The following is a 22,202-nucleotide window of genomic DNA, read 5'->3' on the forward strand; positions in this document are numbered from 1 at the left end:
GGAAGACTTTACCACATATGACCATATGCAGGTTGCTGGAAGACTTTACCACATACAACCAAATGCAGGTTGCTGGAGGACTCTACCACATACGACCACCTGCAGGTTGTTGGAAGACTTTACCACATATGACCATATGCAGGTTGCTGGAGGACTCTACCACATACGACCACCTGCAGGTTGCTGGAAGACTTTACCACATATGACCATATGCAGGTTGCTGGAGGACTCTACCACATACGACCACCTGCAGGTTGCTGGAAGACTTTACCACATATGACCATATGCAGGTTGCTGGAAGACTTTACCGCATACGACCACCTGCAGGTTGCTGGAAGACTTTACCGCATACGACCACCCGCAGGTTGCTGGAAGACTTTACCACATACGACCATATGCAGGCTGCTGGAAGACTTTACCACATACGGCCATCTGCAGGTTGCTGGAAGGCTTTACCACATTCAACCTCACTCATACTTTGTTACTATTCAGTTTTAATACAACTTCAAACTCAAGACTTGTTTTTAGAGAGAAAACAAATAAAAAAAAAAAGGAAGCAGTGGGTAGATATTTGAAAGCTATACCAAAAACTATTTTCAGTCTTCATGAGAACAGAGTTCAGATGAATCATTTTCCATGCACTTCTTGTAGACGAAACAACACCACGAAACACAAGAACACCGCAAGGCACCTAACTTTACCTACAACTCTATTATACAATATGACAAAATAAACAACAAAAATAAATAAAAACATTGTGAAAATGAGACAAGATTGATCGTGTTGTAAAACTGATTTCATACAGACTTTGAGCTACTGCTGATAAATGTTTAAAATAAAAATTCAATAATAAACAAATAGAAAGCCTTGTGCAAAGACGCCCACAAGTGAAGTGTTCACTACAGCACAGAAAAGGGTTGAAACGTCCAAGTAGCACAAGATTCTTTTAATCCCTTGTGAAAAGATTTTACCTGTAAAATCCACAAAAGAAGAAAGCCTTGAACTTGAAAGAGAAAATCTGGGAATTATGTATTTGTGCAGTTGATACCATGCCAAGTACTGAAAAGTGCTGAAACTTTGAAGGAGGACAACATTCTTTCATTTTTATGAAAAAAAATTTTACCTGTAAAATCCACAAAAAGAAAAAAAACTTTTAACTTAATAGAGAAAATCTGTGAATTATGTATTTGTGCAGGAATCAAACTGATTTCATATGCTTAATATTAAGTTACATGCATTCAATTTCAGGACCATCACCTTAACCCTCCCATTTTCTGAAAGAAGTAGAATGGTCCACTGGTTGAACACATAGCACCTATATCACTATTACTACTACTAATAGGCCAAAGGTCAGGGATGGGTGCATTATCTGCTTCACAGGGTTGATGCCATGCCAAGTCTCTGATCTAACACATGCAGATTTAACTGAAAACTTCAGTATCAATAAAACAAACAAACAGAATGCACAAAAGTTGCAAACATTATAGATCACATTTTTCTTCAATGTTTGACATCGCAGATTTTCTGCAGGTATGACACAGCATGTTTAATATGTAACAAAATGAGACCATCCTTGGATCAATAGGGTACTTCACCATCAGCGGCCATATTCACAAAGCGATCGTAGGCTAAACTGACTGTAACTACCATGACAACGTTGTTAGAAGCATATGTTGCCATGGTAGTTACAGTCAACTTAGGCTATGATCGCTTAGTGCAGGAGCTCTCAGAACAGGCTTCAAAGCTTTCATTACACCACAGGCCCTTCCCTGAAACAGACAAAAAGCAGTATTTGTAGTTAAAACATTACATAAAGTTAAAATCAGTGGAAATATTGCAGAAAAACTAATACCTAAAAAAATTAACATATTAATTTTCCAGAGACTTTATTTACAGATGTTATCATTCATCAATCTAAGACATCATTTGTCTACAGGCAGGCTTCACCCCTAAAACTGGCTGTATTTGTTAAATTAATTCACTTGAAAAAAATTTGGTTTCATTTATTTGATTGGTGTTTTATGCCATCCTCAAGAATATTACACTCATACAACGATGGCCAGCATTATGGTGGGAAAATGCAGTTTGAGGCAAGTTAAAGTCATAAACACTACATTTGGTATCATCAAACAAACCATTAAAACATCTTTATAAGATGAACAGAACAAAACCAGCAATTTAGTCATGGTCAAAATTTTAGGCCAAAAACAAAAATTTAAAGTCAAAAAATAAAGAAACAGTAGAAGGAGCACTGAAAACTTTGTGTCCAGCATTACCTTCACATAATTTTTTGTTAGTTTTTTTTTAGTGCTTGAATCCTGTCAATAATTTTGTGAAAGTAAGTTTTTCACAAAAGAGAAAAGAACAATGTTGCTTGGAACCAAGAACTACTGTATCTGACATAATTCTATCCATGGCTGTCAGGGCCATATCTAGTCATTTCAGTTCTAGATAACATTTGGGCTCCCAAACTGTTGGCTGCCCAAACTGTTGGCTGCCCAAACTAAATAGGCTGTATCAAAACTGACAAGCAAACTAAACATACAATACTTATAACAGGAGCTACACAAGGGGGAGGTAAGTATGTAAAACCAATGTACATGTACCTGTAGCCTTCGTACCTAGATGTTATGGCTATTTCCGTGTACGGTGCCAACCAACGCTTATCTCCCCTTGCGATGGGTTTGGCGGGGTTTGAGACAGCCGCCTCCTTTTCATTTTTTCCAGTGATGTGGGACGACATGCTTTGGTCACTGGGTTTTCCAGGTTTCTGCAGCATGGACACGATTCGCTCCCCCAGTTTACTATGTGGCTGAGATTCGCTTAATACTTTTTTCTGTGATTTTTCTGCAGATTTTCGCGAAGCTTTTGATTGAGCCCCTTGCTTGCTTTCCTCCGGGGTTATGTTGGTAATACGGGAGTTACTGACTTTGTTGGAATCCTGTGGGAAAAATAAAATGCATACATAATTTCTACTCAACAAAACTAACATTTCATTTATTCAATTGTTTGACGTTTATTACAGGCTTTTCATATTCAGGAATTTTTCACTTATACGATGGGCGCAGGGAACTGGTTTGCCCACCGCCTGAAGTTCCCTCCAACATATGCATACAACATTGGTGGAAAAGAACAGCCAAACAAGTGTACCTGTGTCACAAAGGTCTCGCGTTCAAAGGAAAGCTTTACAGCCAGATTCACCTCTCTTACAATGGCTTTTTGTGTTTTCTGGAAACCTATCAGCCACAATCTCGTTATTATTCTATTTTACTACATCCAAAGCTACTAGCAATTTAAGACTAAACACTTTCCTATTTATTCTCTTGTTTAATTGGAGTTATAGGCCACATTCATGAATATTTCACTCCTATAACAGCCACCATCATTATGGTGGAAGGAAGCCGGGTAGAGCCTGGAGGAAAGAAATGACCATCCACAGGTTGTTGGCAGGCTGTTCCGAGAGACAAAGCCAGCACAAGCCAGACTTGAACTCACAGATACTGCAAATTCTCAATGCAGACCATTTTACGCACTTGGCGTGTTTTAAACTTTTACTCTTTATTCTGCTGTCCCATGTGCTTGATATCTAAGTGTTGTCTCCCCTCATTACTCGGCACAACAAGAGTTATTCCCCTTACCTTGCTAGGCACTGCACAGACTATGTCTTGAACTGGCAGGAATAACCCATGGTCTCGGTTGCACATGAAGTAGCGGTTGCCATTCACAAAACCATCATTCTTTCCAACTGAAATGAAACAAAAAAAAAAGGCATAATATAGCATATGCTTTCTGCATTCGAATCAATGAGAGTTCATATTTGGTGACTCTTGCCTTATACAAAATCAACATATCACCATTTTGGATGCGAGTGGTAAACAGTGTCTTGTAAAATAGGTTTTCTTCAACTGAAGTTGAGACTTCTGACGTCCTTGTTAGGAGGTTACCATGCACTACCATTACTTTGTGTTGTTCTTCTTGTGTTTTTGTCTGATTCTGAAAAATTGAGTTGACAAAGCCGCAGAACGCATATAGAATAAAGAAACTGGTTTGGTCATTCCCCCAGTGTGAGTACATATAGATACACAGACGGCACATCTTTTAATATCCTGAGGTGGCACCAATCCGAAGCAGGACCATGAGTCCTTGTCATGTGATTGTAGCACGTCTTCAATGTTACAATGCATTAGTTCCTACTGTAACATCATTCTGTCTTGATTGTGACTTTACGATGATAAGCTGGGAAATGAACGATTGATGAATTCAATAAAGTTACAAGGGAAAGCCATAAAAAAAGAATTCACCATATTCTGTGAAAGTAGGCACTGTGAAGAGATTTGGAATCTGGTGATAGTTTATTAATATCATCCAGATTAGCCAATGAAAATGACCATACTAAGCCATAACAGAACTGTTGTTCTTGCTCATTGGTTCCAGTCATCAGCATAGAAAACCATCTTTTCCATGAAAAATATGCCTGTAGCTAGTGTCTTCCATGTCTGTTTACAGAGCTGTTTGACCCCGAGTTTCTCACAAACAATGCAGACACCTCTGCAAATGTATTTAATTTCATTTTATGTTCCATGATAAAAACTTTGCTTCTATGTTAGTGGTGAATATTAATAAAAATCTAAACTCACTTAACATGGCTTTTGGCTGGAATGGAGTTTTCACTGGCGAATGCTTACCCTAAGAAGCAGGAGCCCTGCGAGTTCACTCAGATATGGACGGGACAAGGCGGGGGCTCAAGCAAACTAACACAGCTAAAAGGCGGGATTTTACAGTACTTGATAGAATGAATACACATCTCACATTGCCAGGTCTGACGGCCCAATGGCACTGCTAGCAGCTGCTGTAAAATCACTCCTTTCTGCTGTGTTAGCTCGAGAGAGCCCCAACTCTGGCTTGTCTCAACCTGTGTGAACTGGGATTCCTCAAATGCCAACTCCTCAACCTTTTCACATATGTTAGATCAACTTTCAGTGCAACTTATGCATATCTTAATTTGATTTTGGAGACGAAAGTACATTGTCTGGAATGGTTGATTTCAGGGCTTCACAAAAAGTATAACTTTATCAGTCTACACAGAATAATGCCTTCAGAATATGCTTGGATACACACCTTGCAAACCTGTGAAAAGGTTAAGAATTATGATAAAATGTCTTTGTCTACTGCGGCCATCGAGCACATTATAATGATACAGGATCGATGCTGATTGGATGACAGCGGAGATAGGATTTCCTGGTTTAAACCTGCAGTCCTTAGTCACACTTAAAAAAACTCTGCCATACCTAAAATTCTGTTTAGAATAGGCATATCCAGGACATGGCTATCTCTGAGACCAGTCAATCAGAAGTAAGTCTGTATCCACTTATTCGTCTTACCCAGTGAGCTCCCAGGTCCAAAAAAAGGGGGGGCAAAATCAGAACAAACTCAGACAGGTCTTGTGGTGTGAGCGTGATATCAACATTAACCCTGATGGGATACAGGACTTACCTGGGGCGTCCAGAGCTAGTCCAGCGTAGATAACCTCTCTGTCATCCACTCCGTCAAGGTGACCCAAGTAGCGAATGTAACCAGTGGCCTCGTCTTTGGTGAGCACATGGTCGCCTAATTTGACCTCTAATTTGCCGCTAAAACAATAGAAATTGGTGAAAACTAATCAAACACCGGTGATATACATGTTCAAAACGCTCACGCATTCAACAACAAATGACTACTGATTCGATTCGAAACCCACGACCAGTTGGAGCTTACTGGCAGACTTTCCCACATACCCCAGATGGTATCTGTAATCCTCGCATACTAACAAGTTGGCACATACAAAATTACTTTCCTGACTGTTTGCTTGTGAAGGACCAGGCATTATGGGTGGAGGAAACTGTAGCACTTATAATGACAGCCAGATCAATGCATTCTGGTGAGAGACAAGTGATCTCCAAGACAGCAAGGTCAATGTTTTCTGGTGAGAGACAAGTAATCTCCAAGACAGCAAAGTCAATGTGTTCTGGTGAGAGACAAGTGATCTCCAAGACAGCAAGGTCAATGTGTTCTGGTGAGAGACAAGTAATCTCCAAGACAGCAAGGTCAATGTGTTCTGGTGAGAGACAAGTAATCTCCAAGACAGCAAGGTCAATGTGTTCTGGTGTAAGACAAGAGATCTCCAAGACAGCAAGGTCAATGTGTTCTGGTGAGAGACAAGTGATCTCCAAGAGAGCAAGGTAAATGTGTACTGGTGTAAGACAAGGGATCTCCAAGACAGCAAGGTCAATGTGTACTGGTGTAAGACAAGTGATCTCCAAGACAGCAAGGTCAATGTGTTCTGGTGTAAGACAAGGGATCTCCAAGACAGCAAGGTCAATGTGTTCTGGTGTAAGACAAGTGATCTCCAAAACAGCAAGGTCAATGTGTACTGGTGTAAGACAAGTGATCTCCAAGACAGAAGGTCAATGTGTACTGATGTAAGACAAGTGATCTCCAAGACAGCAAGGTCAATGTGTGCTGGTGTAAGACAAGTGATCTCCAAGACAGAAGGTCAATGTGTACTGGTGTAAGACAAGTGATCTCCAAGACAGAAGGTCAATGTGTTCTGGTGTAAGACAAGTGATCTCCAAGACAGCAAGGTCAATGTGTGCTGGTGTAAGACAAGTAATCTCCAAGACAGTAAGGTCAATGTGTACTGGCGTAAGACATGTGATCTCCAAGACAGAAGGTCAATGTGTACTGGTGTAAGACAAGTGATCTCCAAGACAGAAAGTCAATGTGTACTGGTGTCAGGCAAACAATCTCCATGTGCTGGAAACCGCTCATGGGATACCACTTCCCACACAATCACCACACCACTCTTGAATGTTACAGGCTACAAACTTTTGCATTCCACACTACACCTTGTATGAGTTAAATTTCTAATTTTTACAGCAGGTAACATAATATTTATGCTCACAGATTTATCTTTTTTTACTTCCTTTCTAGAGATTTACATTTTTTTCCTTCCACTTTTTGACTTACTTTACTCGAATTCTGTGCGCCTCTGATGTGGCTGAGGGAGACGACTCTGTTGGGTCGCCAGACTGACACTGCTTACACTTGCAGCCAGGCAGGAAGTTGTCTGATGTATGCTGGGAGTTGAGAGGTTCTGACATCGAGGTCAAACGTAACTGCTTCGGGAGTGGCTTGGGTTTGCCATAAGAGGTGCTGTCATAAGAAATGCAGGCCGTTTGTTTTTCTGATTGTTGTATAGTGCTATATTTATTTATTAATTTATTTATTTTTATGATCGTTTTTTTTTATGCAGTACTCAAGAATATTTCACTTATACGATGGCAGCCAGCATTATGGTGGAAGGAAAACAGGCAGAGCCTGAGGAGAAACCCATGACCATCCACAGGTTGCTGATATACCTTCCCATGTACGGCCAGAGAGGAAGCCAGCACGAGCTGGATTTGCACTCACAGAGTACGCCTTGGTGGGTCATTGCGCCGCTTTGGTGTGATATCCACCTCGGGCATGGAGGCCCCCGATTTAGTGCCATAAATCTCCTCCCCAGTATCATATTCTTAATACATGGGATATCCGTGTACCATATTTCAGTGGTGCATATGATATAGCTTTTCAACAGCTGATGCACTGTGGTTTCTGTTTCTGACTCCGATTTTAAATTCTATTTTACATGTGAGCAGCCATTATAACTGTATGTACCCTATGTGTAACTCACCCAGAGGGACTTGAAGGTTGACCACAAATCTTCTGTGGTTTTGCCGGCGTTACTGGCTTCTCTGATGACTTGACTTCATTTTCTACAAAATACTTCGGAACACGATCCTCTCTCATCTGCAATAACAATAACATTCCTCCTATAACACAAAATGGAAAAAAAAGTCAATTTTGAAGGATCTTTTTATAAAACTTATTTGAATTCTTGGAGCCGATTTCACAAAACTATTTTCAACTGAAATCAAAATTTAAAAGTAAACAAAACAAAGAAGGTTATACACCTGTACATCTTTGGGAAAAACAGCCATTTTAATACTATGGTCAATTTTGTTAAAGTCTTAGGTAATTTACTACCTGATTTCGGTGATATGGAATTTACTATACAAACAAACACATGGGAAAGTACAGCATAGCTTAGAAGTTATGACTAGTGCCTCCAGAGACCGCCAGGTGGCCGTACGCTTCATAGTGATTGGTTTATATTTCAATGACAGGTGGCGCTTTTCGGGCGAGGGGCAAAGATATAAATCTGGGAAGGAGACTTGATCTTCACTTGGTTTTAGGCCAAGTCGTGTGTTTAGTCACATCAATGTGAGTACAATGAATTACCATGGCTCTTCAAAACACGCATCAATGAGAAATATGGTATAAATACCGCAATGACATGGACGTCACTCAGCAATAATATTGCTCAGAAGCAGCTTGGGGCACCTGGTACCAGTATTTAATTTACCCATAGCACAACCTCGGGGTAACCCAATATTAAAACTATGGGTGCTCATCTAGTAGCTGAAAAGCTAAGACATTAGCATCCAGTGGTTACACGTGACTAAGAGTGAACAGGTACCGTTTATTAGGAAATAGTACCCAAATCATCTGTCCAGTCAAGGCATTTATGCCATGACAACAGCAACAGACCCGGACTAAATATACTTGTATATTCAAGCAGTCACAATACCCATTCCCACATAACAATCCACATGCGTCAATGTCACCAGTTAATCTGAACTCTGACACTTACAGGGTTTGGTTTATCATACCGAGAGAGTTAGGAAAAACTGCAGCCCTGTGGCCGCATAGTCAGAGAGGTGGTTACATTTCCATTCTGTCGGCAGACAACTTTAAGTATTGCCAGTGGAAAGGTCATATGGTATACTCCCCAAGTACTTAGGCATTTCAGAATTCTTCCGACACATCATTTCCTGGTATAATACAGGATCAGGTAACAAGATTAGATGTCTGACCGGGTAACAAGCGGACTGGACGTCTGACTGGTTAACAAGTGGACTGGACGTCTGACCGGGTAACAAGTGGACTACACGTCTGACCGGGTAACAAGTGGGCACGAGGTCTGACCGGGTAACAATTGGATCAGATGTCTGACCGGGTAACAAGTGGACTAGATGTCTGACCGAGTAACAAGTGGACTAGACGTCTGACTGGGTAACAAGTGGACTACACATCTGACCGGGTAACAAGTGGACTAGATGTCTGATCGAGTAACAAGCGGACTGGACGTCTGACTGGTTAACAAGAGGACTGGACATCTGACCGGGTAACAAGTGGACTAGATGTCTGACCGAGTAACAAGTGGACCAAAGGTCTGACAGGGTAACAAGTGGACTACACATCAGACCGGGTAACAAGTGGACTACACGTCTGACCGGGTAACAAGTGGACTAGACATCTGACCAGGTAACAAGTGGACTGGACATCTGACGGGGTAACAAGTGGACTAGACGTCTGACCGGGTAACAAGTGGGCTCGAGGTCTGACTGGGTAACAATTGGACTAGATGTCTGACCAGGTAACAAGTGGACTAGATGTCTGACCGAGTAACAAGTGGACCAGAGGTCTGACTGGGTAACAAGTGGACTACACATCAGACCGGGTAACAAGTGGACTACACGTCTGACCGGGTAACAAGTGGACTAGACATCTGACCAGGTAACAAGTGGACTGGACGTTGGACAGGGTAACAAGTGGACTAGACGTCTGACGGGGTAACAAGTGGACTAGACGTCTGACTCGGTAACAAGTGGACTAGACGTCTGACCGGGTGACAAGTGGACTAGACGTCTGACCGGGTAACAAGTGGACTAGACGTCTGACCGGGTGACAGGTGGACTAGACGTCTGACGGGGTGACAAGTGGACTAGACGTCTGACTGGGTAACAAGTGGACTGGACGTCTGACCAGGTAACAAGTGGACTAGATGTCTGACTGGGTAACAAGTGGACTAGATGTCTAACCGAGTAACAAGTGGACCAGAGGTCTGACTGGGTAACAAGTGGACTACACATCTGACCGGGTAACAAGTGGACTAGACGTCTGACCGGGTAACAAGTGGACTAGATGTCTGACTGGGTGACAAGTGGACTAGACATCTGACCGGGTAACAAGTGGACTAGATATCAGACCTGGTAACAAGTGGGCTAGACGTCTGACCACGTAACAAGTGGGCTAGACGTCTGACCGCGTAACAAGTGGACTAGACATCTGACCAGGTAACAAGTGGACTGGACATCTGACCAGGTAACAAGTGGACTAGACATCTGACCGAGTAACAAGTGGACTAGACGTCTGACCGGGTAACAAGTGGACTGGACGTCTGACTGGGTAACAAGTGAACTGAACGTCTGACGGGACTAGACATCTGACCAGGTAACAAGTGGACTGGACGTCTGACGGGGCAACAAGTGGACTAGACATCTGACTGGGTAACAAGTGGACTGGATGTCTGACCGGGTAACAAGTGGACTGGACGTCTGACTGGGTCACAAGTGGACTGGACGTCTGACAGGACTAGACGTCTGACCAGGTAACAAGTGGACTGGACGTCTGACGGGGCAACAAGTGGACTAGACATCTGACTGGGTAACAAGTGGACTGGACGTCTGACCAGGTAACAAGTGGACTGGACGTCTGATGGGTAACAAGTGGACTACACATCTGACCGGGTAACAAGTGGCCTGGACGTCTGACCGGGTAACAAGTGGACTACACGTCTGACAGGGTAACAAGTGGACTGGACGTCTGACCGGGTAACAAGTGGACTAGACATCTGACCGGGTAACAAGTGGACTGGACGTCTGACCGGGTGACAAGTGGACTGGACGTCTGACTGGATAACAATTGAACTGGACGTCTGACCAGGTAACAAGTGGGCTAGACGTCTGACCAGGTAACAAGTGGACTACACGTCTGACCGGGTAACAAGTGGACTACACGTCTGACCGGGTAACAAGTGGACTGGACGTCTGACCAGGTAACAAGTGGACTAGATGTCTGACCGGGTAACAAGTGGACTAGACGTCTGACCGGGTAACAAGTGGCCTGGACGTCTGACCTGGTAACAAGTGGGCTACACGTCTGACCGGGTAACAAGTGGACTGGAAGTCTGACCAGGTAACAAGTGGACTAGATGTCTGACTGGGTAACAAGTGGACTAGACGTTTGACCGGGTAACAAGTGGACTGGACGTCTGACCGGGTAACAAGTGGACTGGACGTCTGACCAGGTAACAAGTGGACTACACGTCTGACCGGGTAACAAGTGGACTAGACATCTGACCGCGTAACAAGTGGACTGGACGTCTGACAGGGTAACAAGTGGACTACACGTCTGACCGGGTAACAACTGGACTGGACGTCTGACCGGGTAACAAGTGGACTACACGTCTGACCGGGTAACAAGTGGACTGGACGTCTGACCAGGTAACAAGTGGACTAGATGTCTGACCTGGTAACAAGTGGACTAGACGTCTGACCGGGTAACAAGTGGGCTGGACGTCTGACGGGGCAACAAGTGGACTAGACATCTGACTGGGTAACAAGTGGACTGGACGTCTGAACGGGTAACAAGTGGACTACACGTCTGACCGGGTAACAAGTGGACTGGACGTCTGACCGGGTAACAAGTGGACTACACGTCTGACCGGGTAACAAGTGGACTGGACGTCTGACCAGGTAACAAGTGGACTAGATGTCTGACCTGGTAACAAGTGGACTAGACGTCTGACCGGGTAACAAGTGGGCTGGACGTCTGACGGGGCAACAAGTGGACTAGACATCTGACTGGGTAACAAGTGGACTGGACGTCTGACCGGGTAACAAGTGGACTGGACGTCTGACTAGGTCACAAGTGGACTGGACGTCTGACAGGACTAGACGTCTGACCAGGTAACAAGTGGACTGGACGTCTGACGGGGCAACAAGTGGACTAGACATCTGACTGTGTAACAAGTGGACTGGACGTCTGACTCGGTAACAAGTGGACTGGACGTCTGATGGGTAACAAGTGGACTACACATCTGACCGGGTAACAAGTGGACTAGATGTCTGACCGGGTAACAAGTGGACTAGACATCTGACTGGGTAACAAGTGGACTACACGTCTGACCGGGTAACAAGTGGACTACACGTCTGACCGGGTAACAAGTGGACTAGACGTCTGACTCGGTAACAAGTGGACTGGACGTCTGATGGGTAACAAGTGGACTACACATCTGACCGGGTAACAAGTGGACTAGATGTCTGACCGGGTAACAAGTGGACTAGACATCTGACTGGGTAACAAGTGGACTACACGTCTGACCGGGTAACAAGTGGACTACACGTCTGACCGGGTAACAAGTGGACTAGACGTCTGACCGGGTAACAAGTGGACTGGACGTCTCACAGGGTGACAAGTGGACTAGACGTCTGACCGGGTAACAAGTGGACTAGATGTCTGACCGGGTAACAAGTGGACTAGATGTCTGACCGGGTAACAAGTGGACTGGACGTCTGACAGGGTGACAAGTGGACTAGACATCTGACAGGGTAACAAGTGGAGTGGACGTCTGACCGGGTAACAAGTGGACTGGACGTCTGACAGGGTAACAAGTGGACTAGACGTCTGACGGGGTGAGAAGTGGACTACACGTCTGACAGGGTAACAAGTGGACTGGACGTCTGACCGGGTAACAAGTTGACTAGACATCTGACCGGGTAACAAGTGGACTGGACGTCTGACCGGGTGACAAGTGGACTGGACGTCTGACTGGATAACAATTGAACTGGACGTCTGACCAGGTAACAAGTGGGCTAGACGTCTGACCGGGTAACAAGTGGACTACACGTCTGACCGGGTAACAACTGGACTGGACGTCTGACCGGGTAACAAGTGGACTACACGTCTGACCAGGTAACAAGTGAACTGGACGTCTGACCAGGTAACAAGTGGACTAGATGTCTGACCGGGTAACAAATGGACTAGACGTCTGACCGGGTAACAAGTGGCCTGGACGTCTGACCTGGTAACAAGTGGGCTGGACGTCTGACCGGGTAACAAGTGGACTGGACGTCTGACCAGGTAACAAGTGGACTAGATGTCTGACCGGGTAACAAGTGGACTGGACGTCTGACCGGGTAACAAGTGGACTGGACGTCTGACCAGGTAACAAGTGTACTGGACGTCTGACCAGGTAACAAGTGGACTACACGTCTGACAGGGTAACAAGTGGACTGGACGTCTGACCAGGTAACAAGTGGACTAGATGTCTGACTGGGTAACAAGTGGACTACACGTCTGACCGGGTAACAAGTGGACTGGACGTCTGACCGCGTAACAAGTGGACTGGACATCTGACCAGGTAACAAGTGGACTACACGTCTGACCGGGTAACAAGTGGACTAGACATCTGACCGCGTAACAAGTGGACTGGACTAGACATCTGACCGCGTAACAAGTGGACTGGACGTCTGACAGGGTAACAAGTGGACTACACGTCTGACCGGGTAACAAGTGGACTGGACGTCTGACCAGGTAACAAGTGGACTAGATGTCTGACCTGGTAACAAGTGGACTAGACGTCTGACGGGGTAACAAGTGGACTGGACGTCTGACCGGGTAACAAGTGGACTGGACGTCTGACCTGGTAACAAGTCGACTACACGTCTGACCGAGTAACAAGTGGACTAGACGTCTGACCGGGTAACAAGTGGACTGGACGTCTGACCGGGTAACAAGTGGACTAGACGTCTGACCGGGTAACAAGTGGACTGGACGTCTGAACGGGTAACAAGTGGACTACACGTCTGACCGGGTAACAAGTCGACTACACGTCTGATTGACCAACATACACTCATCACCAAGACTGCATTTACACAGGAACTACTGGTATACACTGACATAGTACACAATATGACCAGACATAGTACACAACATACACTGATCACCAAGACTGCATTTACACAGGAACTGCACATCTACTGGTATACACTGACATAGTACACAATATGACCAGACATAGTACACAACATACACTGGTCACCAAGACTGCATTTACACAGGAACTACTGGTATACACTGACATAGTATACAATATGACCAGACATAGTACACAACATACACTGATCACCAAGACTGCATTTACACAGGAACTGCACATCTACTGGTACACACTGACATAGTACACAATATGACCAGACATAGTACACAACACACACTGATCACCAAGACTACATTTACACACGAACTGCACATCTACTGGTATACACTGACATAGTACACAATATGACCAGACATAGTACACAACACACACTGATCACCAAGACTGCATTTACACAGGAACTGCACATCTACTGGTATACACTGACATAGTACACAATATGACCAGACATAGTACACAACATACACTGATCACCAAGACTACATTTACACAGGAACTGCACATCTACTGGTATACACTGACATAGTACACAATATGACCAGACATAGTACACAACATACACTGGTCACCAAGACTACATTTACACACGAACTGCACATCTACTGGTATACACTGACATAGTACACAATATGACCAGACATAGTACACAACATACACTGATCACCAAGACTGCATTTACACAGGAACTGCACATCTACTGGTTTACACTGACATAGTACACAATATGACCAGACATAGTACACAACACACACTGATCACCAAGGCTACATTTACACAGGAACTGCACATCTACTGGTTTACACTGACATAGTACACAATATGACCAGACATAGTACACAACACACACTGATCACCAAGACTACATTTACACAGGAACTGCACATCTACTGGTTTACACTGACATAGTACACAATATGACCAGACATAGTACACAACACACACTGATCACCAAGACTACATTTACACAGGAACTGCACATCTACTGGTATACACTGACATAGTACACAATATGACCAGACATAGTACACAACATACACTGATCACCAAGACTACATTTACACACGAACTGCACATCTACTGGTATACACTGACATAGTACATAATATGACCAGACATAGTACACAACACACACTGATCACCAAGACTGCATTTACACAGGAACTGCACATCTACTGGTATACACTGACATACATGTAGTACACAATATGACCAGACATAGTACACAACATACACTGATCACCAAGACTGTATTTACACAGGAACTGCACATCTACTGGCACACACTGACATAGTACACAATATGACCAGACATAGTACACAACATACACTGATCACCAAGACTGCATTTACACAGGAACTGCACATCTACTGGTATACACTGACATACATGTAGTACACAATATGACCAGACATAGTACACAACATACACTGATCACCAAGACTGCATTTACACAGGAACTGCACATCTACTGGTATACACTGACATAGTACACAATATGACCAGACATAGTACCCAACATACACTGATCACCAAGACTGCATTTACACAGGAACTGCACATCTACTGGTATACACTGACATAGTACACAATATGACCAGACATAGTACACAACATACACTGGTCACCAAGACTGCATTTACACAGGAACTGCACATCTACTGGTATACACTGACATAGTACACGATATGACCAGACATAGTACACAACACACACTGATCACCAAGACTACATTTACACAGGAACTGCACATCTACTGGTATACACTGACATAGTACACAATATGACCAGGCGTAGTACACAACATACACTGATCACCAAGACTGCATTTACACAGGAACTGCACATCTACTGGTATACACTGACATAGTACACAATATGACCAGACATAGTACACAAATACTCCATCCTATGATAATTCTCTGGGTAAACTATGCTGCAACTCAGCGTACATAGAATTTCACAATTACCTCCCTTTACCACGACCAGCTGAAAGGCGCAGAGGTGATTTATCTGTGAGAAAGTCATATTGTTTTATTTCCCGTCACAAATCAGCCGGGGATTGCAAGTGGCCCGAGACAGAAGATTATCTAATTCTAAAGAAATCAATTTTAATTCTATTCAAACTTTATTGGTTTGTAACTTGGTTACAGAATGAATGTGTTTATTTACATTTCAAATACCACACTTGTTACTTAGATATTAATAAAGTCCAGTCGAGAGCTGGTGATGTCAGAACTGATTATATAAGGGTGGCAATTTAAAGGTTTCCCCAAACCAAAAAATTAAAAAAAATTCAATTAAATTGCCATCCTGAGCAATTGTGTATTCGAGATACTCGGTTGACAGTAACAATACTTACCTCTAATTCTTTCAATCTTGCTTTCAATATTTCAATCTCCTTTCTGGCAGCCCCTAGATCTTCCACCAAGGATTTCTCTTTTGACACTGAGTAAGAGAAAACCTTTATAAATGTACGTACAAATATCTACAATAGCACCAAAGCACTGGACTTTATAAATGTACACACAACTATCTACAACTGCTATCAAAGCACTGAACTTTATAAATGTACACACAAATATCTACAATTGCTATCAAAGCCCTGGGCTTTTTCTGTAACCCCAACTTCGCATTTTTGCAAAGTGTTTATTCAGGTATATTCTGAAGGCGTTAGTCTGTGTAGACTGATATGATTATATTTTTTGTGAAGCTCTGAAATCCAATTGGCCAATCCAGTTGATTTAATTTTGTCCCCAAAATCAAATTAAAAATGCACATAAATTGTACTGAAAGTTGCTCTTTCATATGCGAGAAGGTTGAGGAATTAAGGTAATAGGAAAACTTTGTCTTTGACAAAAACTGGTACATATTTGAAAATAAATCTTTATTATGTGTTAGTAGAAGTATCTGGTTTACCAAAAGATCTGCTATGTGTTAGCAGTTTACCAAAAGATCTGCTATGTGTTAGCAGAATTATCTGGTTTACCAAAAGATCTTGGTTAGTAAATAGTAAAATAGTAAAAAAATACACAGAATGCATATGTCTGGAACCAGATTGCCACAGCTATGACACAATTTCCCAACATTATCCCCTGAAAGAACCCACCAGTGCCTTAAGGAAACCATGCCACATTGACACAAACTGGAAAGGCTTCCCAATTTCCTCATGATTATCCCTCAAAAGAACCACCCATGTTCTATGGAACCTATTACAGGTGTAATCCCTTAAACAACTCATCAATGACATATTAAAACCAGACAAACTTCTCAGCATTATCCCAAAACACAAACCACACATGTTCTATAGAACCTATTACACGTGTGATCCCTTAAACAACTCATCAATGACATATTAAAACCAGACAAACTTCTCAGCATTATCCCAAAACACTTACCACTCAGGTTCTATAGAACCTATTACAAGTGTGATCCCTTAAACAACTCATCAATGACATATTAAAACCAGACAAACTTCTCAGCATTATCCCAAAACACAAACCACCCATGTTCTATAGAACCTATTACAGGTGTAATCCCTTAAACTACTCATCAATGACATATTAAAACCAGACAAACTTCTCAGCATTATCCCAAAACACAAACCACCCATGTTCTATAGAACCTATTACAGGTGTAATCCCTTAAACAACTCATCAATGACATATTAAAACCAGACAAACTTCTCAGCATTATCCCAAAACACAAACCACCCATGTTCTATTGAACCTATTACAGGTGTAATCCCTTAAACAACTCATCAATGACATATTAAAACCAGACAAACTTCTCAGCATTATCCCAAAACACAAACCACCCATGTTCTATAGAACCTATTACAGGTGTGATCCCTTAAACAACTCATCAATGACATATTAAAACCAGACAAACTTCTCAGCATTATCCCAAAACACAAACCACCCATGTTCTATAGAACCTATTACAGGTGTGATCCCTTAAACAACTCATCAATGACATATTAAAACCAGACAAACTTCTCAGCATTATCCCAAAACACAAACCACTCATGTTCAATGGAACTTATTACACAAACCACCAATGTTCTACGGAAACCATCACTTGACAAAATTCCAAAGTTTATGCCTCCAAAAGAACCCACCCATGTTCTAAGGAAATCATACCACATTCCTGACATTGGTCACATATCTTTCATTTAACCACAAAGGACTGTCTCTACTGGTCTACAAACCTTGCTTATCTGACTCTTTTGTAGTTCCCACACCCTGATCGCGTTTTCGGGAAAACGAACACTGAGTCTCTCTAGAGATTGTCTTTACAGCTGGCCTGAAGGACAAAATCAAGCTTACATGTAGCTTTATAACAGGCATAATAATGAACATGTACATGTAACTTGAAAGGGACTGATTCTATAAGCCATTTGTGACTTTAGCCAAAATTTGAAATACCATTTTAGAAGTTGCTCTTGATCCCTGGAATTAAAAGTCTTGAGCATTTTACAAATGCATGTATTATCTTAATTTAAAGGCGTAAAAAATTCAACTTACAGAACCAAAAACTAAGCTTTAAATTTTGATTTTAGTTAGAAAAGTTTTCTTCAGAATCGGGCCCATTTAACAAATGAACAGTTAACAAAAATCCACGCGCATTAATAACAGTTTTTTTTATTATTCTACTGTACTTGCTTTAAAATTTCCTCCAAAAAAAAACTGCTTTTTTAGAGTTACATGTGAAACAAGATCATCAAATATTACTTTTAGTGATGTGATCAAACTTTCTTTGATATCCTGCCTTCCAAACAAATCTCAAAACACCAGACATAGGCAAAACAGTAGACCAAGTAACTTACGTTATCTTGGGGAGATCTCCATTTGGTTCCGATGTCATTTCAGGAAGGAGATTTTTCCGTCGGGAGTGTGGTGCCCGACTGGAGCGACCATTCTCCACTCCACCTGACCCCACATGAACTATGGCCTCTGTAATGACTCCATTTTGATCCTTCTCACAGTCAGTCTGATGCAAGGGGTCACCACCAGAGGGCGAGCTGGATTGGAAGTCAGAGGTCAGGTACCCTTGACCTTTGTCCAGTTTTGGAGAGTTACTGAGCGTACTGCAGCACTGGCTGCAACGAGAGGAAGGTCGAGAACCTGGGCCGTCCTGGAACAGAAAGGGAGACTACCACTATGTCCAGTGATTCACACAAGTCTGAATTCTTGGGCTACACCAATTTTAGAAATAAAACTAAAATCTCATGCAATTTGTGGGAAATGTGTCGCTGAAGTACTTTTTCCTGTTGAACACAACAATTTTAACTTCTGAAGACACATTTAGATTAAACCCAAGGGGCCATGAAAATGGAATATTGCATCTGCTTTTTATTAAACAGTTGTTCTAATATTTGACTTATTTATTTTTTTATTTGCACTCGGTATTAAAATTAGAATTCTGTAAAATTTATGGAAATATCAAATTTGTCATAGGTTGAATAAAAGTCGCTGAGTACAGTGTAAAAATCCCAATCACAAAACTGATCAAGTCTGCTCAATTGAAGGCGTACCCCGTTGTGCTGTTGGTCAGCAGGGTAGGCGCCCTTGTCGTAGGAGTTCAAGGACGCTGGGATGGGACTCGTGGAGTGACTTGTGAGTACACTTCCAGACTGCGATGAGCGAAGGAACTCATTCTCTTGACGTAACAGCAGTATCTTCTTCTCCAAACTGTAAAATATAATAACCAACAGAATATCTTAAGACCTAGCTTCCTCTTGGAGCAGCCCACATGTACAAGAACCAATTTACACGTTTCTCCATACATAAAATACATGAAATATTTTTGAGTATAGCATAAAACACCAATCAAATAAATAAACCATACAGCTTCTGTGGTTTTGTGCCTCTCTTCTGGTCACATTTCACTGTCTACACGGCGAAGATGAGCAATGATTCATTTGCTGTTGTCTGACACCATACACAATAAATTCTCAATGAATAGGCCTACCTTGAAGGCAGATAGCATACGTGTACATATTGTAGGTGGAGAAAATCAAAGATTTTTCTTAGCTCACACATAAATGTATTTATACTTTGTGTGTAAACATGGTTTTCTATTTGATAAATATTGCAGACACAAAATCGTTATACATGTGTAAAGAAGTTTATATGAGGATTTAATGCACAGATGTGAAAATTTAACCCTGAGCCTGAGGCAAAGGGTTAAAATGTCCACATCAGGGTTCACATTTCACCCCCAGGGTTTAAATTCCCATATACCTTCTCAACACGTGGACAAATTATAATTTGTACAGGATATGGTATTTTGTTTTTTAATAAAAAAGAAAACTTGGCCTAGCTAGTATTCTAGTTTACATCAAGATCTAGGTGCATGTGTACTTACAGTACAAATCCCAAAACATACAAGAAAAACTTCTGACATATTCTGACAGGTTATGAGATGTATTACTGTACTAATTTCCTAAATTGAGCTGGCATCAAAAAAAGAACCCTCTCCAAATTCCTTACAACAGTGAACATTTCAAATTTTTACTGAAATAAGAATTTACGTAAATAAGGTCATGTTGCAAAAAACAAGAATCTAACATCAAAAAAGTATCCAGAAATCTTTAACTTACATGTACATGTTGCACATATTTTGAAAATCTGACAGAAAAAAAAAATGAAAACATGCCATATCAGGGGAAGCAGACTACATTTTTGAAGGCTGTATAACTGTAAATTTCCGCTGACGAATACGCTGAAATATTTCCAGCGTCCTTTTGAACACTGCTCCTCCAGCCGCCGATCCCGAAAAATATTGCGTTAATGAAAATCAAAAACACATGTCTAGCATAATTTCACACATGTCCAGGATAGTCTGTCTGCCAAGAGCTTAGTATGCAGATGCTTAAGAACAGAAAAAAAAAGGGCTCGTGAGAATCTTAACAGCTGGCAGTTAGGAGCAATCAGGAATTTATACTTCAAACTTAAAAGCCATAATGTAAGGGAATATCCCCAAAATACATGTTGATAAGCATCAGTGGAAAGACCACTGAAAAACATTGTCTAAATCCACATATGCATGTAACTCATATATTTACATATTTTTACTAATTTATATACTTTTGTGAATACTGTTAAATTCTTAAATTTCACGGAGGGCTTTACAAACCATATCATGGTTGGATGCCAGTGGTAAGACCGTGACTTTTTCTACTTTGACTCACACATGTATTCTTATCTTGAAGTTTTCTGAGAAAGCTGCCCAATATTAAAAGAATAAAGATTTCTCAGAAAAAGTTCAAAACATACACTGTATAAAGATTAGAGATATTCGAAGAACTTCATGTAAGAGTTCATAAAGAATTCACGCCCTGTGAGCCATCAACCAAAACTTTTAATAAGGTCCTAGTACAGGGGAATTTCAAAACTTCCCTGCCCAAACCTGGAATTGAACAGACAACTTGTGTGTTGGAGTGGCTAAAAGAAAAAGCATTTTACACACTTGGCCCTCAACGGACTCAACCTCAATGACAGATGTAACTGTAAACAAATATGTAATACATGTATGTAGACAGGGTTTAGAGAATACGGGGCATCTACACTGTTGATGTAGAGTGAAGTTCTACTAGATTAACCCCCGCTGGAATATTTTTGGCAACATCCTTATATCCCCCGTGCCCTTGTACCAGTACAAGAATATGATGTTATGTATACTGCATTGATAACTATGCCCACACCCGGCATGGACGGCCATTGGATCAGAGGGTGTCATGTTAACACGCCAATCTCCGAGCAGTGAGGCCTTCCACCTGCCTGCGCCGCGAGCAGATCGGAATTTGGAGAATCTCATTGCAAACAGCCTATCCAGTGACAAGCTTAGATAACGGGGCAAGCCGGGGCTCCGACTTCAAGGGGCCCCGGGGATGATTTACAAGAGAGAGAAATGTATCCCTGCCTTGGCTTGTTTGTTTACAGCCTGCTCAGGGGAACGGGGAAACCCCAGCGCCTGTTGCATTGCACAAGAAATGCCAAACACACCTACATTAATTCTTCTATTTTTCAACCCGCTATTCTATCAGTGCAAAACATGATCATCGATGTCAGTGCCAAATTCAGCTTTCTAATTTGGGCATCCTTTCAGGAGGCTATTTTGTGCTGAAATATTTTCATATATTAAGACACCAGAAATTAATGTTTTATAAATATATCAAATTTTAGCGTCAACATTACTAAGAAAATTTTGTAGTCAGTAGAAATGAATATAAGGATTTTTTTCAAACATACATGTACAAATTTAATTTATCAGGCA

General features: G+C 42.0%; 1 protein-coding gene across 2 annotated transcripts in view; it reads right to left on the reverse strand.

The window, feature by feature from the left end:
* Nucleotides 1-164: 164 nt before the first annotated feature.
* Nucleotides 165-22,202, reverse strand: part of LOC135464736 (uncharacterized) — a 42,666-nt gene continuing 20,628 nt past the window's right edge. The window contains exons 3-12 of one of the 2 annotated variants that reach the window (XM_064742260.1): nucleotides 19,459-19,615; nucleotides 18,751-19,058; nucleotides 18,133-18,227; nucleotides 16,285-16,370; nucleotides 7,712-7,827; nucleotides 7,006-7,191; nucleotides 5,494-5,630; nucleotides 3,639-3,745; nucleotides 2,622-2,941; nucleotides 165-1,769 (exon numbers count right to left, since the gene is read on the reverse strand). In XM_064742260.1, the coding sequence (XP_064598330.1) occupies nucleotides 1,751-1,769; nucleotides 2,622-2,941; nucleotides 3,639-3,745; nucleotides 5,494-5,630; nucleotides 7,006-7,191; nucleotides 7,712-7,827; nucleotides 16,285-16,370; nucleotides 18,133-18,227; nucleotides 18,751-19,058; nucleotides 19,459-19,615 (1,531 nt within the window). In that variant the 3' untranslated portion in view covers nucleotides 165-1,750. Of the gene's footprint in view, nucleotides 1,770-2,606; nucleotides 2,942-3,638; nucleotides 3,746-5,493; nucleotides 5,631-7,005; nucleotides 7,192-7,711; nucleotides 7,828-16,284; nucleotides 16,371-18,132; nucleotides 18,228-18,750; nucleotides 19,059-19,458; nucleotides 19,616-22,202 lie in introns of both variants that reach the window. The other variant, XM_064742259.1, reaches the window with a different exon arrangement.

This window comes from Liolophura sinensis, chromosome 4 (assembly GCF_032854445.1).
Source record: "Liolophura sinensis isolate JHLJ2023 chromosome 4, CUHK_Ljap_v2, whole genome shotgun sequence".
NCBI classification, from domain to species: domain Eukaryota; kingdom Metazoa; phylum Mollusca; class Polyplacophora; order Chitonida; family Chitonidae; genus Liolophura; species Liolophura sinensis.